The sequence below is a fragment of the Eurosta solidaginis genome, chromosome 1, assembly GCF_040869045.1.
Source record: "Eurosta solidaginis isolate ZX-2024a chromosome 1, ASM4086904v1, whole genome shotgun sequence".
NCBI lineage: Eukaryota > Metazoa > Arthropoda > Insecta > Diptera > Tephritidae > Eurosta > Eurosta solidaginis.
Window position 1 is genome coordinate 6,062,680 of NC_090319.1, and position 18,054 is coordinate 6,080,733.

Here is an 18,054-nt window from a genome sequence, read left to right on the forward strand (position 1 = left end):
CCGAATCGGAATCACTAGGACTTTCCTCACTAGGTGTGACTGTGAAACGCCGACCTACTACTTCAACTGGATATTCTTTACGTTGAGCTTGTGTCAACACAGCACAACCGTTGTAAGGTTTATTACCACCCAAAATAGACGAGTAAAAACGAGGTTTGTCGGAATGAACTGGTCGGTACTTTGCGCTGTCGACTCTTTCCTAGTTTCTGGGCATTTTCCCGTTTCTTCTTTTGGTAGTTGGGTGAAGGAATCGGCCTGTAATTCCTCGTTGCGGTCTTGTGGTGCTTCACAATACTCTCTTGAATATGTGCACAGCACGGCGAGGGTGTTTTGCGATGAGTTGAATATAGTCGGAGATGTGCAGTTGATGTAAGCAATAGTGTTAATGAAGCAGGAGCTGTGCTTGACGCCTTTGCCTCTTTGGTTTATAAAATTTTCCGATTAACTGCGCAAAAGAAAAGCCAACTCTTGCTTTTTCCCGGCCGGAAAAACGAGCTATCTTTTTTGCTGCTTTTTTTCTAAATCTTTTCACGTCTTTGTTTTACTTGCGGCCGGAAACTCATGCTTTTTTTTCCTTAGTGATCGCCGAATTTTTCTTTTCTTTGTTTCGATACTTTTGTATCGCAACTTTCGCCCCGTCCTCAGTCACTAGGTGTGTTCGCACGAAAACGCTCCCAAGTGGACCGTAACCGTAGACCATAACAGCAGACTGTAACACAGAACACAACTCTTTGAAGGGTTGGCGTGAAGGCGACATTTCCGTGTAGAAAAGAAAACACCATAAGATTCCATACTACAGTTTTTTCACGAAAATAAGATGAAATATATATAATTTAAAAAATAAATAAATGTGACACGCTAACCTCCTAAGAGATTTTAGGCAGAGCTTCTCTTCTTCTTTTTTTTAAATTTAAATAGCTATTTGCTTTTGTTACACCACCTTGGAGATTTTTTTCTACTAAACTCTATATCCAATGTAGTATAGCAACCTAGGATATTAATTGGAAAATATTAGCCGTGTTTTTTAACACGCGTATATCCGTTTACGCTTAAACTTTATATGGACAGCTAAGCGACAAACTTTAAATACACCTCTGAAATTGCTGCGCATAAATTTTGTCCTACTAAATTTCAATACGCATTATACTCAGATGTAACTGAAATATGTGTCTTTGTTTCACCCTCTACACTAATTCTATGTATTCTATGTGTGTCCACAATTCATCGCACCTGATTCAGCTATATGTTATACCCTATGGCCATCAGAGCGTTGTGTCTCCACTTTTCGGTAGACCCTGTTGCTGTAGCTAGTTTTTTAATCACAGCCGCTAGATGGGTGTCCTAAGCATTATCTAGGCGAGGATAGGCGTTTTTTTCTCGCGCAAACAAAACGTATACGCGTGCAAAAAAAACGCCTATTAATGACGTTGGAGATAAACTCCAAAGTGTTTAATTTTACGAAATTTCTCAAAGCATGGATAGTGATTGGAGAATGAAGTTGGATATCAACTCAAGAATTATATGATTTAAGAATAATTAAATAATGATGTTGGATATCACATCCGGAACTATATATATAAATTTCGCTGGAGAATTTTTTTCCATGTTTGTTGGGTAAACAAAATCCAGCTGTTCCCACAAATCATCTACCCTGATTGCGCGTTCAAAATTGCTTCGTTTTGCGCAACTACGTCCTAGTTGACTCTTGAGCGAATAAAAAAAAAGAGCGAGAAAAAAAGAGCTAAAGGAAAAGAGTCAATTCTACGTCATAAAAAACAGCTGATCTAATGTTTACATGCGCGATGCGCAATCTTCTGTGTGATTTGTGAGCTGTTGCCGTACCTACAAATTATTTGGATAATAAAAAAACCAATGTTGCCGCACAAAAAGCGTACCCCAAAGGCGGCCTTAAACTGTGACTGAGAAACTGCTCAGTGGTTTAACTGCAGTTTAAATTTGACTAGAGTTTAAGCAAACTTAGTTTAAGCTTAGCTTAACCAGCTATTGAAAACCGGGCCTAAGGGAATAAAGTTAGATCATAAGGCAAACAAATTTTCAAATTTTCGTTGATTGTTGATGAAACAACTGACTAATCAGACAATTTTTTTGGTTCTGTCAGATAATTTGATAGGTGATTAAATGCTAGTCATGATGGATTTTAGTCAAGATTTGAGCTTAACAAACTGTATTGAAAACTAAATTGAAGAATTATGTAAATTTTTTTCTATTGAGCTTACTTTTCATTCACATAATTTATTTCAAGCAATCTCTCTCTTCTTATCTTGTACCCCTCTACTACCATCTTATAATATTCGAACACCTTGAAGTCGCAAGAGTTGCCCTCGGTTTTAAGGTTGATAAGCGAAATAAAGCTTTGTTAGAGCTGTTTGGTAGCATTCGGAGAAAAGTAACCACCTTGGCCCTAAATGTAGTTCTGAACATACATCCCGTTGATGTTGCTGTTCGGCTGAGGCTGTGCTGTTGGTAAGGCTTCGTATATGAAATAAGATTCAACTAGACGTACTCTACTTTTGGACCAATGGACCTCGAGTCAGCTAACGCTCGAAAGAAGGCGGCATGTGGTCTGATAAGGTAATTGGCTTCATCAAGTCTCGTTTAATGTGGCTCTGACGTCCACACAATATACTGCAAAGTATTCCGAATATAGAATCATCGAGTTACTTCGCGCTTGACTGTACACCTTTTCCTGGCATGGGTATTTCGATCTCTGTCCCCTCTAGACTCCGGAAGATCTACCCAGGGTCGAGAACTCCATTACTACGATTCGTTTTGTAATGACAGCTTACGTTACTTTAATGTGGTATCATAACGGACATCCTTGTAATCTAGATAGGCTTTTCGTAGCGTTCTAGCTACCACTTCACCTAACCTAGCCGGGACTTAGTTCATCGGAGGTAAGCCATGTTATACGTATCAATTAACATGCTTTGGATCAGAACATCTGCTAATCTTGATTCACTATTGGGACACTGCACCAGATATCATGCAGCAGGGATGATTGACGAGCTTTGTTGGACTAGGAAATATCGCCCGGGCAGTTAAGCCGAAAACTAAAGAAAAAAAAGTGAGTACAATAGGTATGTGCATATATGATATCGGCGAATTTATTTGGTCGACCTGATCTCATCACATTTGATTAAGGGCTTCATTCTGAATAGCGAACGATAGCTCAGACGAACGATGCGCCTCCAAACGATTTCGTCTAGCAATGGTGTTCTCCACCATTTTCGTTCGGTATTTAAGTTTCTTACTTTATGTCAAACAGCAAGGCAAAAACAATTGTCAAATAGTATGCTTCCATTGTTTAACATAGTGCAAACATACTAGAGATTCGTCTCTGAGGCGACACGAACGTTCGTTTCGTAATAGAGAATGAGGCCCTTAGTTTGGTTCTCTGTAATTTGATCTTAAGTGGTCTTGCTGTTTTGAACAATATCATGTGATTATCACATCATAGAATCATATATGATGTGATTCTGTTCCATGTATATACCTGATATGCATGTATGTATTATAAAATATGCTGTGATACGTTCGCATCCATTTACATTTGGTTTAATCATATTCAACTTTATTAAGGTACTTTTGCATCAAATAAATAGGGATATCCGCTAAAGAATTTAGAAAATTATATAGGACTAACAACCTTGAGTCGTTGTGATCGTATTTCACTGATATGATATTATGTGATATGATATCACCTAATCATACTCAATTGAAACAGTTGGAAAGTCGTATGATTTCTTAATTTCAATTTTATTATGTCATAATTTTACGCAATATTATTTTTTTTTTATATTAAGCTATAATTTTATAGTGTCGGTTGTTTTTCTTAATTTAATAATTTTATTTAATGTTTAATTACTTAACAGCTAAATAGCAGCAATTATTTGTTTACTTATGCACTTTATATCAATTAAATGTTTCGTTTCCATAAACATGGTAAATGTACACAAACTTTTTATGCATACTATACATGCAATTATATTTGCATACTTTTGTAAATTTATTGAGCATTTTACAATGATATTTAACATTTTTATTGATATTTGTTTTTGCATTTTGGCTTTGATATTTAACATATCGTATATGGATATGTGTATGTGTATGTGTGTGTTCGCGTAAATCTAAGATTGTAGATTTAATTACTAGAATTCTTTCTTTCTGTTTAACCCCAAGACTATTGGTTAGGCATTATCCATAGATAACGAAAATTGATACTGATGATGTCGCAACGCCGAAACCGGAATGACGGAAAATCGTTCCATCGTACATCAATTATCCATCCAGTCCGCAAATCAACACAACAAAGCGAATCATTATCTCAACTGCTGTGGTCGTTAAGAAGTAAACAAATTGGAATTCTGGGCTAAAATCGGAAAGCATGAGTAACACCGCGATGCGCGCCGCAATTACGTTGACAGGTTTATTTAAGAAGACATGTATTTTTCTGAAATTAAACTGTTAGCATTTTTTCATTGGATATACTTAGTTAAGCTTTTAGTGCCTTTGTTCAAGTTGAATTCTCCTGAGTAGTATTGTAAGCATATTTTTTTCAGCTGCATGGAACACATGAGGCAATTTTTCTCTTCCAATTTGCGTCGTGCTCCTTTTAATTTTTCCTAAAAATTGGCCGGACAGGACCTAGTTGTTTTATGCCGACTCCGAACGGCATCTGCAGGCAGATTAGTTTTCACTGAGAGCTTTTCATGGCAGAAATACAAACGGAGTGCTTGCGAAACACTGCCGAATGGCAATCACGCTTAGAAAAAGTGGGTTCTAATTGAAAAAACTTGTTTCTAAAATTTTGATGTTGCTTTGCCCGGGGCATGAACCCAGGATCTTCGGTATGGTAGGCGGAGCACGCTACCACCATACCACGGCGGACGCCTATATAATTTATTTTTGATTACTTACGCCTCATTACTGCTACCAATTAGGTGTTTATTTCTCACAATAAATAGCTATTTGCTTTGGTGACACCAACTTGGAGATTTTTTTCAACTCAACTCGATATCCAATGTAGTATAGCAACTTAGGATATTAATTGGAAAATATTATTGACGTTGGAGATCAACTCGAAAACTTTTTACAAAATTTCTAAAAGGTAATTTCGCTGGAAAATTTTTTTCCATTTTTGTTGGGTAAACAAAATCCAGCTGTTGCCACCACTAATCACACACAGAAGATTGTGCATTCACGAGTTCAAAATTGCTTCGTTCTGCGCATCTACGTCACACCAAAGATTGATCGAAGAATAAAGATGTTGCAGGGACGAAAAATAGTGTGAGACAAGCTTCACAAAATTCTAGTAGGTCACATTCACCACTTACCACAGCAGAATTTGTTAAACTACCACTGTCTGCATTTGTTATTTAATAATTATTTGTACACTTTTTATTCAGCTAATGTGTTCAGAATTTTGAGGTCGCAAGAGTCTCCGTAGTTTTTAAGGTTGATAAGCGAAATAAAGATTTGTTATAGCTGTTTGGTAGCAATCGGAGAAAAGTAACCACATTGGTCCTGAATGTAGTGCTAAACATATATCCCGTTGATGTTGCTGTTCGGCTGAGGCTGTGGTGTTGCTAAGGCTTCGTATATGAATTAGTAAAGTTCAACTAGACGTAGTCTACTTTTGAACCAATGGACCTCGAGTCAGCTAACGCTCGAAAGAAGGTGGCAGGCGGTGTGATGACAATATACTGCAAAGTATTTCGAATATAGAATCAGCGAGTTACTTCGCGCTTGACTGTCCACCTTTTGCTCTGTCCCCTCTAGACTCCGGAAGATCTACCCAGGGTCGAGAGATAAAATTCTTTTAGTAATGGCAGCTTACGTCACCTTAATTTTATGTGGTATTACAACGGACATCTTAGTAATCTAGGTCAGCTTTTATTAACGTGGTAGCTACCACTTTACCTAACCTAGCCGGGACTTAGTTCATCGGAGGAAAGTCATGTTATACGTATCAATTAACATGCTTTGGATCAGAAGATCTGCTAATCTTGATCCCTTATTGGGACCAGATATCGTGAAATTGGGATGATTGGCGAGCTTTGTTGGACCAGGAAATATAGCCGGGGCAGTTAAGCGAAAACTAAAGAAACAGGTAAGGAAGGCTAAGTTCGGGTGTAACCGAACATTACATACTCAGCTGCCAAATTACAGCTTGCAAAACTTTTAAAATACATTCTTTTAAAAGTGGGCGGCCCCACGCCCATTGTCCAAAATTTTACAAATTTTATATTCTGCGTCATAAGGTCAACCCACCTACCAAGTTTCATCGCTTTATTCGTTTTTGGTAATTAATTGTCACAATTTTTCGGTTTTTCGAAATTTTCGATATCGAAAAAGTGGGCGTTGTTGTAGTCCGATTTCGTTCATTTTAAATAACGATCTGAGTTGAGTGCCCAGAAACTTACATACCAAATTTCATTAAAATACCTCAAAATTTACTCAAGTTATCGTGTTTACGGATCATTTCGTCCAGATCATTTTGATACATAGATTAGTTTATGCCATTACGGGGTACCGTTATACGAACAAAATTAATATACTCTGTGAGCGATGCTCAGCTTAGTATAAAAACAAGTGAGTACAATAGGTATGCGCAGATATGATATCGGCGATTTTATTTGGTCGATCTCTTCCCATCACGTTTGATTTAGTTTGGTCCACTTTAATTTGATCTTAAGTGATCTTGCTGTTTTGAAAAATATCATGTGACTATTACATCATAAGATCATATATGATGTGAATCAGTTCCATGTACATACCTGATATGCATGTATTATGGAATATGCTGTGATACGTTCGCATCCATTTACACTTGGTTTAATTTAACATAAAAACATAAAAAAAAATCATATTCAACTTTAATTCAGTACTTTCACATCAAATAAATAGGGATATCGACTGAAGAATTTAAAAAGTTATATAGGACTAACAGTTCTGAGTCGTTGCGATCGTATTTCACTGATACGATGTGATGTGATATGATATCTCCTCATCATACTCAATTGAAACAATTTGAAAGTCGTTGGTAAGTATGTATTTCTTTATTTCAATTTTATTTTGTCATAATTTTTTTACGCAATATTTGTTTTTTTATATTAATCTATAATTTCTTAGTGTCGGTTGTTTTTCTTATTTTAATAATTTTTAATTTAATGTTTTATTACTTAACAGCTAAATAGCAGCAATTATTTGTTTATTTATGCACATTATATCAATTAAATTTTTCCTTTTCTTTAAACCTAAAATATCAACATACATATATACCATAAACATAGTAAATGTACATAAGCCCTTATGCATACTATACATACAATTATATATATTGCATACTTTTGTAAATTTATTGAGCATTTTACAATGATATTTAACATTTTTATTGATATTTGTTTTTGCATTTTGGCTTTGATATTTGGCATTTCGTATATGGATATGTGTATGTGTATGTGTTTGATCGCGTAGATCTAAGATTGTAGTTTTAATTACTAGAATTCTTTATTTCTGTTTAACCCCAAGGCTATTGGTTAGGCATTATCCATAGAGAACGAAAATCCACACTGATGATGTCGCAACGCCGAAAACAGGTTTTCTCTAAACCAAATCGTTCCATTGTACATCAATTGTGCATTTAGTCGGAAAATAAACACATTATCCATAGGTTGTGGTCGTTAAGAGGTAAAAAAAAACAAAATTTAAGGCTTGATAACCTCGGAAGAAATTAAAGCAGTCCACAAACCACGTCTGTGAAGGCCGAATGGTTGAGCAATCCTCGAAAAGGACTTATATCACCAACTATGTTGATTGTAAAATTTTCAATCCTCTAATCTATATAAATTTTTTTTTAATACACCAAAAATATAACACAATAATAATACGGACAAAACGTTAATAAGGCCTTGAGGTCGTTTGATTATGCAAATACAATAACAATTGAAAAAAATAAAGTTGCACATAAAAGCTTGCTGTTTGTTGTTTATTTAACAGTACATATTAAATTATTTTGTTGTATATTATTTGAATTTTATATTATTATTATTTTATTTTTTATATAAATATATCTTCACATAACAGCAAAAACCAAAAACATAGCAACAAATCAGATCGAATTGAAATTTTAACTTGCTCTGACCAAACCAACTGGAAGCTTAAAAAAAGCCGAAAAGCTAAGCAACTCACTACAAAAATGATGAATTATAGGCCCAAAAAAATTTATAAAATTTTATTTTCCTTTTTACACCATAACTGGCTATTTTAGTCACTGCAAAACTTTTTACTAATGGTTTGTCAGCCTGCACCACTAGTCATAGGGTTAAACCAAATCTGTATTTTATTGAAATAAATTTATTTTTTTTACTATACATTTTAAGCTTTGTTTGTGGCATAAAAACATAAAAATAATTCGGTAGCTTTGATTTATGTACATACATAATTTCATGCGTTTTACGTACAAATATTTCTTTTATAGTTAAGAATTTGATAAGAACTTTGAAAACATATCAGGTTTTTCTTTTTCGTTTTTTTTAATTTTTTATTGATTTGATATCTGCATATTTAAAAATTTTTTTTTCGTTACTTATTTTATTTTTTTTGTAACTTCGTATTATTAATTATATGCATTTATGTGGTTAAACAAGTGATTTTATAATTTTTTTTTTAAAACAATTTGATCTCAGCACTTGGTTATAAATTTCAGTAAATTTTCTCAAATTGTGCGAAGAATGGGAGTTTTTAAAAATATATCATACAAATGCGAATAGAAAATTTATTGTTTAAAAACTCCAAAACTTTAATACAAATCAGGTCTTTTGAAGGTTGAAACAATTTGTTTGATGGGACAAAAAGGCTTAGTTCCGCGCATGCCTAGGAAACCCGCGAAAACTAATAGCCCTTTCCGGCATAAATTTAAGAACAAAAAAAAACATAAAATCACCTTCTGTATGTATGTAAAACTTCATATGTACATAACTCCACATTGCGGTAAATACAAAGATCAGTGAAGATTAGACGAAACCTGTGTCCCACGGGCACGAAAATGCCTGAAAGTGATTTCGAAGGTATGTTGTTGGCCGCAGCAGCCAAAGGACTCGAAATCCCTCTGAATATGCCATTTTGAATAGTTGAGAGGTATTAAAATTGCAGCTCCTGTTTTATCAAACTGGAAAATTGTTTCCTAAAGTAAATGCCAAATAAAAGGGGTTGGCATTTGTAAAAATATATTGTTTTATCGAAAGGTGCTAAGTAAAAGCTGAAGAAACAAGGAAATCCATTTACAGGGTTCAAACTTCGTGGTTATAGTCATAATTTTTTGCAAGGCTGGGAGCGACAACAACGAAACCCAAATGTGCTTCGTTCTGCGTATCTACTGAGCAGCGCCGAAAATTCGCCTTTCGTAATTCCGCTAACATTCTCGATCGATACCGGCAATGGCGTTGGCTTCATTGGAGTAGTGGAAAAAGGCGCCAATACCCAGCGTTCACGATGAAAAAAATTCTAAAAATTTAAGGAGATTTTCAAAGTAATTTAAAGTTGTGTTATAAATTAACAAGCTAAAGAACTGTATTTCTGAGAAAGAAAACATTTTCACCAAAACGTTTTTCGACTAGAATTTGTTTCCAATACATTTTTAGTTTTTTCATATCAAGGTTTCTATTGGTACATTTGAGATAAGCGAAACAAAATGTACTTATATATTGAAGCTATTTGGTAGGTTAAGTTGAACTAGCCGGTCAATAAAGACCTCATATAGACTGAATGTGTTCATAGTTTTACCAGAATTTGTTTGACGACCAATCCGAAAAACCTAAACTAGCTACAAGGACTCTGTTCCTTGGCGTATACTAAACCTTTTTAGGACCTAGCTCAGTAGCCTCAAGATCTGGCAAATCTGCCGTCCTTAAAACTATGGTAAAATTAATAAAAATCTGTATTTCCAAAAAAGTATAAAACAAATCACAATATATCTTTGTTCGGTTAAAATTCTTAAAATTCTATGAATATTTGCTGCATTTTTTGAAATTTCGTGTTAGACATACTTTTATATTACTAAATAAATTTTTGACGTGAGATATTTTCTATAAAGCTTAAAAATTATGTAAATACTTTTTTTTTAACCTTTTTTTTTAAAAATTCATGAAAAAAAATTTTAAAATGACATAATTTTTTTTTTTCAAAAAAGCGGTAAAACGCAATTAATTTACTGTTTGAAAAAACATTTAAACAAATTGTTTTATCAAGAAACTTTTAAAACTTAGTGTATATAAATGCATTTAATTTTAAGCTTTAATATAAACTACGCACATTGTTGCTCCACCTCTGCTGCATGAAGCGTTGAAAGGAGTAATTTAACGATATAAAACACCAATTGCAGCTTCAGAAATGTGGTCAATGTATTCGAATGTACGGTACCGCGCGCCGCTTCTTCAATGCCTGTAGAAACAAAATTAAATAAAATCATTAAATAGCTTCAAATGTCAGTCTCAATACTAACCACTAATAAAATTAATTCGATCATCATTTATGGATGCAGCGCCATGATGCAGTTTTATTTCTGAAAATTAAAAAAAATATGATGAAATAACAACAATTGTGTATCACATGATATTCTGACTAGTGTAAAAAACGTTATAAAATGCATAAAAAGCTTTGAGCCTACTCACCATATAATCTTAGAGTGCCTTCAGCGCGTCCCAAAGAGTTAGTGCTTACACAATGATATGTGCCAACATCGGAGGGAGAGAATGAGCGCACAACCAACAACATCACACCGCGATATCCATCACGCTTTTCTGTTATGCCATATTTGGGACTAGAGTATATAATAGAGAATATAATTTTTAACAAATGACAAATGATTACAAACACACACTAAATTAAAGTCCTAACAAGTAATATAACACATACATATTTATAGTACGTCAGTAGCGGAATTCACTAACTTATAACGATGCGATTTGTCGAGATTTTAATTAACGATTTTGTCGCTTGCCTTATCGATTGTGCTATTCACTAACTCAGTTTTAACGAACCGAAATAAATTACATTAAAATTTCGTTTTAGTAGTAGAAAGGTGGCAGCACAGCTTAACGAAACCTAAAAAATTCGAAACGCACAAAAGGAGTGCCAAAAATAAATAAATTCCGCATACTAACTGCTTCTAAAAGTTTTTACATATTTAACAAATCGTAAGTAAATGCGGTATTCGTTTTTTTTCTCTGTTGATATCGCAGTTATTCTTGTACCCCTTAATTGACCATCAAGTTTAGAAATAATATCATGAGCCAAGTCTAGGGTTAGTCGGTACAGCTTTAGAAACTCCGTTGCATTCAAGTGGAATGGGTCATCTACTTCTCTATGAACCACTGGCGATGGACTTAGTAATTCTTCATTTTGTGATAAAATGTACGCCAAGTACTCAAATGCCATTTGATCTATCAATAAAGCAGCTTTTCGTGTTTGAAATTATTTAATTAAAGTTCCGATTTTCTTTTTTAACTACAATTGCCAGAAATATTAATATCGTGATTTTTAACGCAGCCAATTTACTTGCCGTTTATTTAACGACACAGCTGATCGTCAATAAATGAATATCGATACAAAATAGTTGCTGAATAACAAAATCGTTATAGGTATCGATTCGCAAATAAAGCGATGGCAAATGTCGTTAAAAAAGTTAGTGAATTCCACTACAGATGATGAGCTGCCTCACATATAAAACATCACTTGATGAATGTGCTTCATCATGTGATTCAAATTTGATCGTACGATAATTCTGTATACCAGGCGTAACATTTCGAAAAATGGAGTTTTTCAAATTTCTTAATACCATGAGACTTTTATTACTATTTTGTTTATAGATACTTTATAATGATATGAAGTAGAAAGTTACACCGCCATATCGAATAATAGTAATAAGTAATATGTAATATGATGTCTCATCGCACTACGTAGCTCATTCATAGAAGGAGCTATACTGCTCAGATGCCATAAATAAGATTTTAATTAAATCGTACAATGAAACATGTGAATCGCATTTGTTAATACTTAGTTTTTAGTTTTTGATTTTTACTTTTTATTTTTTACTTTTTAGTTCATAGTGTCACGGATATTAACATCACTAAGTTATACCATCACTAAGGCGATGCTAAGGCCACGATAAGCAGTATTTACGTCAATAATCAAATCATGTATACACATATATAAGGCAGCCGAAAGATGTCACACACAGATGTATTTACTTATACGCCTATGTATGCGCGAGAGACTGTAAACTACAAACATTCACATCAATAATTCAATCATTATGTATCTACATAAACGAATAAATAATTGCGTCTACACATATGTACGTATACGAGCAGCGGAGCGGCAATGCACAAACACATGCATATATCTTATCTGAGTTGTCACAAGAGAGAGCAATAATTTGTGCACGTAGTTGTGGCTGGCGATTTTGTAGCCGAAACTAACTAGTAAGTTCTCGAAATCGAAGAGCCTAGAAGTATGCAGCGTAAACTATAAAAGCGGGGCAGGCGAGTAAGAAGTAATTCAGTTTGATTTGAGATTTCGATTAAGCGCTATCTAGCGAGCTATAGCAGAATTATTTTGAATAGTAGAGTTTCATTTGAGCTATCAATCAGTTTGGTTATTAAGCTTGTAATTCGTTGCAAAGTATAAGTGTTATTGTGAAATACTGTAATAAAGACCATTTTTCAATTATTCAATATTGGAGTTATTTATTCAACAGTTTAGCGATACGAACTTAGCAGAGGGTTGCAAATAAAAGGATTTGCAAGTAAATTCATTACAATTGGTGTCAGAAGAGGAATTGTTGAATAAATTCCAGAGGACAACAAGGACATGGCAAAGTTCAGTGAATTGAAGATCCAGCAACTAAAGAAGGAGTTGGAGAGCCGTGGATTGAATACAAGCGGCGTTAAACTGGAACTTCAGGCACGGCTACGAGAGGCAATGGAAGCAGAAGGAATTGATGTGGAAGAGTATGACTTTCATCTTGATGGCGAGGAAATAACAAAAATGGAAGAAACACCGCAGACAATGGCGAACACAGACCTGAACATGATATTGGCTGCAATATCGGCACAAATTTCCGAAATGTCATCACAAATATCCACCAACATGTCATCTCAACTGGAATCACAAAAGACTGATATTACATCCAAGATGGAAACTCAGTTGGAATCGCAGGAGAACCGTATAACAGCGAAGATTGAAGCACAATAGGCACGTATAACAGAAATGTCATCACAACTGCAGCTGGAAGAACAAAAGACATATATGGCAACCCAACTGAAAGAACAAGAGTCACGCATAACAGTACAACTAGAAGCACAAGAGGCGCGTATATCATCAAAACTCGAAGCGCGCATGTACGAAAAAATAATGCAGTTTGAAGAAAAATTTGAGGCAGAGGTGGATGCGTTGAGAGATCGTATACAGGAATTGCAACTTAATCGGCCGGCTGCTTCAGCGAGTAATACGAAGGAAAAACTCCATCTTTTGACGGTTATGTTCCGTATAGTTTGAGAATACCGCAGCAGTGAACAACTGGAATGCGGAAGATAAAGTTGCTGCACAAAGCATACAAAGCTCATCGTGTGGAAGTGGAAAGACCAGATTGGGTAGACACAATTTTGGAAGCACTGAAGGGATCACAACAGAAAAATGCCGTAGTGATTAAATGTTTCAAGTGCGGCAACCCAGGTCATATTGCACGACATTGCAGCACCGGTTCCAATAGCTCCAACAATGTGGGTGGCCGTAAACGCAGATCTGAAGGAGATGAGCAAATCTCCAAGTCCACTCAATCGTTAAACTAAAGCGAGTCAGCCGCAAGGGGCGACAGCTGGCTCCCTCAATTGAATGCCCCATAATCTCTATCTCAGAAATTGGAAGAAGGTCAAACAATCTTACTGTCGGAGGACATGTGGATGGAAAGGAACGTTTACTGACTGTAGATACGGGTGCATCTCATTCCATCATTCGAGCGGATTTAGTCAACAAGAAGATAAGACCATTGCATGGAGCAAGATTGCGTACAGCCACTGGAGAAGACAGCACGGTTCTAGGAGTATCATGTGAAGTCACAATTGGGAACGTCACGGTAGTACACAATTTTATAGTGGCAGAGATTGTTGATGAAATCATAATTGGAGTGGACTTCTTAATCGACCAGGGCATCAAGATTGACATGCAAAGCAAGACGATGCGATATAAGAACATTGATGTACCACTTAATTTCGGCTACGAGAGAGGCTACAGCAGTAAACGAGTGCTGGTGGAAGAGAGTCAGCGAATACCACCAAAATCCGAAGCAGTCATCTGGGCAAAGGTTGATGGAGATTGTGGGACAAACAAATTGTGGGTTGTCGAAGCAGCAAACAAATCAGCACTGAACATACTTGTAGGAAAAACCCTGGCTATGACAAAACAAGATGGACGTATTCCGGTAAGAGTATTCAATGAGTTCAAGTCACCACTCAAACTGACTAAAGGAGCTATTTTGGGAAGATGCCAAGAGGCTGAAGTAGTTATTAACTGTGAACAGTTCCAGGAACACGTTTCAGTTAGTAATACTGATCTTTCAAATGACATCACGGCATGGACACAGGGGTTAGAGGAAGCATATCAGAGTAAGGCAAAACAACTGCTCCTAAAGTACGCGAACATATTTGACCAGGATGGTTCTAAACCAGGCCGCACCAACGTTGTGAAACATCAAATTGACACTGGAGATCCGAGGCCGATCCGTCAAGCTCCACGTAGTGTTCCACTGGCGAAGAGGGAAGTTGTGAGTCGATTCATACAAGAAATGAGCGATAGCGGCGTTATCCAACCATCAGCTAGTCCATGGAGCTCACCGGTAGTACTTGTAAAGAAGAAGGATGGAAAAATGAGGTTTTGCGTGGACTACCGCAAGTTGAATGACGTAACGAAAAAAGATAGCTACCCATTGCCAAGAATTGACGATACTCTGGACTCGCTATCTGGTACGAAATGGTTTTCCACGCTGGACTTGAAAAGCGGCTACTGGCAAGTTGAAGTGAAGGAGGAAGATAAAGAGAAAATAGCCTTCAGTGTGGGTGATGGTCTTTGGCAATTTACAGTGATGCCTTTTGGACTTTGTAATGCACCAGCTACTTTTGTCATAGTCTCCACGAGCTAACAAGAAAAAATAAAGCTTTTGAATGGAAGAAGGAGCAAGAAGTAGCTTCCCAAACATTGAAAGAGCGTTTGTGCACTACCCCGATTCCAGGAGCAACGTTTATTCTAGATACAGATGCGAGCGGATATGCTATAGGAGGCGTTTTATCATAACTGGTCGATGGACAGGAGAAGGTAGTTGCATATTACAGCCGTTCGATTGGAAAACCAGAGAGGAACTACTGCGTTACGCGGAGAGAGCTGTTGGCATTGGTGGAGTGCATTAAACGTTTTCACAAATACCTCTACGGCCAGCGATTCCGTGTCAGGACAGATCACGCAGCTTTAAAATGGCTTCTGCAGTTCCGTAATCCGGAAGGACAATTGGCACGGTGGATCGAGCGACTACAAAGCTATGACTTTTCCATTGAGCATCGAAAAGGTAGTACCCATGGAAATGCCGATGCAATGTCACGAAGACCATGTAGTTCGGAATGCAAGCACAGTTCAAAAGCCGAGGCTAAAGAAGACATTATAGATGTCCGGCTAATGACTACAACATGTACAGATGAATGGGACAAGGAACAGCTAAGAAAGTGTCAGCTAGAAGATACAGATTTGTCACGTGTTATGCAAAGGCTCGAATGAAATGAAAGACCATACAGAGAAGAGATGTCAGCAGAGATTCCCATTGCGAAGTCATATTGGGCACAGTGGAACAGTTTAGAATTGATATCCGGTTGCCTTCATCGAGTATGGGAGAGTGAGGATGGTAAATGCAAGAAGAATCTGATAATTGTTCCCAGAACGAGGATTCCTGACGTGCTCAGCGAGCTACATAATGGTCCAAGCGGAGGTCATCTTGGAATCACGAAGACGCTCGAGAAGATTAAGCAGAGATTCTATTGGGTTGGTTGCCGTCAGTCGGTCACCGAGTGGATTGCCGATTGCGAGGTATGCAACAGAGCGAAAGGGCCCAAAACCCGAAGTCATGGTCAGATGAAGCAGTATATTTCAGGTGCACCATTTGAAAGGATCGCCATGGATATGCAGGTCCATTTCCTACTAGCAACCGCGAAAAAAAATACGTACTGGTAGTTATGGATTATTTCAGTAAATGGCCAGAGGTATACCCAATCCCAAACCAAGAAGCAGAAACGATAGCAGAAGTGGTTAAAAACGAATGGGTTGCAAGGTATGGTGTACCAATGGAGTTACATTCTGACCAAGGTAGGAATTTTGAATCAGCTGTGTTCCAAGAAATGTGCAAGAAGTTGGGCATTCGAAAGACACGGACAACTGCATTGCATCCTCAGTCCGATGGTATGGTGGAACGTTTCAAAAGAACATTGGACGAGCATTTAAGGAAAGTAGTAGACAAGTACCATAAGGACTGGGATACACACATATCATTATTCTTGATGGCCTACCGATCGGCAGTACATGACACAACGGGCCAAACTCCCGCAAAGGTAATTTTTGGCAATAACCTTCGACTGCCAGCTGATTTGAAGTATGGGATAGATGCCGATGCGGAGAGGAATGTCAAGAAATCCACTGGTGTCTTGGAAGAAGAGCTGAGAGAGATACACGATCTGGTAAGACAACGAGCAAAGATTATGAGTGACAAGATGAAAGCAAGGTACGATAAATCAATTAATTCGGAAGGGTTTCAGGAAGGAGATTTGGCGCTGCTATACAACCCACAACGAAAAAAAGGTTTGTCCCCGAAATTGCAGTGTAACTGGGAAGGCCCATACAAAGTGGTAAAACGGATCAACCATGTAGTGTACCGCATACAAAGCACTACCAAACCACGAACCAAAATGAAAGTGGTTCATTTGGAGAGATTAGCAGCGTTTAGATCGAGAGATTTGTCTGACCGGGACGATCAGACTTAGGTGGAGGGCAGTGTCACGGATATTAACATCACTAAGTTATACCATCACTAAGGCGATGCTAAGGCCACGATAAGCAGTATTTACGTCAATAATCAAATCATGTATACACATATATAAGGCAGCCGAAAAATGTCACACACAGATGCATTTACTTATACGCCTATGTATGCGCGAGAGACTGTAAACTACAAACATTCACATCAATAATTCAATCATTATGTATCTACATAAACGAATAAATAATTGCGTCTACACATATGTACGTATACGAGCAGCGGAGTGGCAATGCACAAACGCATGCATATATCTTATCTGAGTTGTCACAAGAGAGAGCAATAATTTGTGCACGTAGTTGTGGCTGGCGATTTTGTAGCCGAAACTAACTAGTAAGTTCTGGAAATCGAAGAGCCTAGAAGTATGCAGCGTAAACTATAAAAGCGGGGCAGGCGAGTAAGAAGTAATTCAGTTTGATTTGAGATTTCGATTAAGCGCTATCTAGCGAGCTATAGCAGAAATATTTTGAATAGTAGAGTTTCATTTGAGCTATCAATCAGTTTGGTTATTAAGCTTGCTATTCGTTGCAAAGTATAAGTGTTATTGTGAAGTACTGTAATAAAGGCCATTTTTCAATTATTCAATATTGGAGTTATTTATTCAACAGTTTAGCGATACGAACTTAGCAGAGGGTTGCAAATAAAAGGATTTGCAAGTAAATTCGTTACAATAGATTTAAGATTTAAGGTTTTAGTTTCTGATTTTAGTTCTTAGCTTCAAGTTTTTAGTTTTTACTTTATAGTTTTTAGTTATGAGTTTTAAATTTTGAATTTATAGTTTTTTAAAAATGTTTGTAACAAAAAAATAATTTATAGTTTTTTACTTTAACGTTTTTAGTTTTCAGTTTTTCGAGTTGTTTAAAATTTTTATTTAATCCATACAAATAAAGCTTGTTTGCAGCACT

At 36.5% G+C, this 18,054-nt stretch overlaps 1 protein-coding gene across 3 annotated transcripts in view; it reads right to left on the bottom strand.

Annotated features, from left to right (window-relative positions):
* Positions 1 to 7,120: 7,120 nt before the first annotated feature.
* DIP-gamma (Dpr-interacting protein gamma) overlaps positions 7,121 to 18,054 on the bottom strand; it is a 229,466-nt gene continuing 218,532 nt past the window's right edge. For all 3 annotated transcript variants that reach the window (XM_067778387.1, XM_067778388.1, XM_067778386.1), the window contains exons 10-12: positions 10,692 to 10,840; positions 10,523 to 10,582; positions 7,121 to 10,461 (exon numbers count right to left, since the gene is read on the bottom strand). In XM_067778387.1, the coding sequence (XP_067634488.1) occupies positions 10,325 to 10,461; positions 10,523 to 10,582; positions 10,692 to 10,840 (346 nt within the window). In that variant the 3' untranslated portion in view covers positions 7,121 to 10,324. The remainder of the gene's footprint in view (positions 10,462 to 10,522; positions 10,583 to 10,691; positions 10,841 to 18,054) is intronic.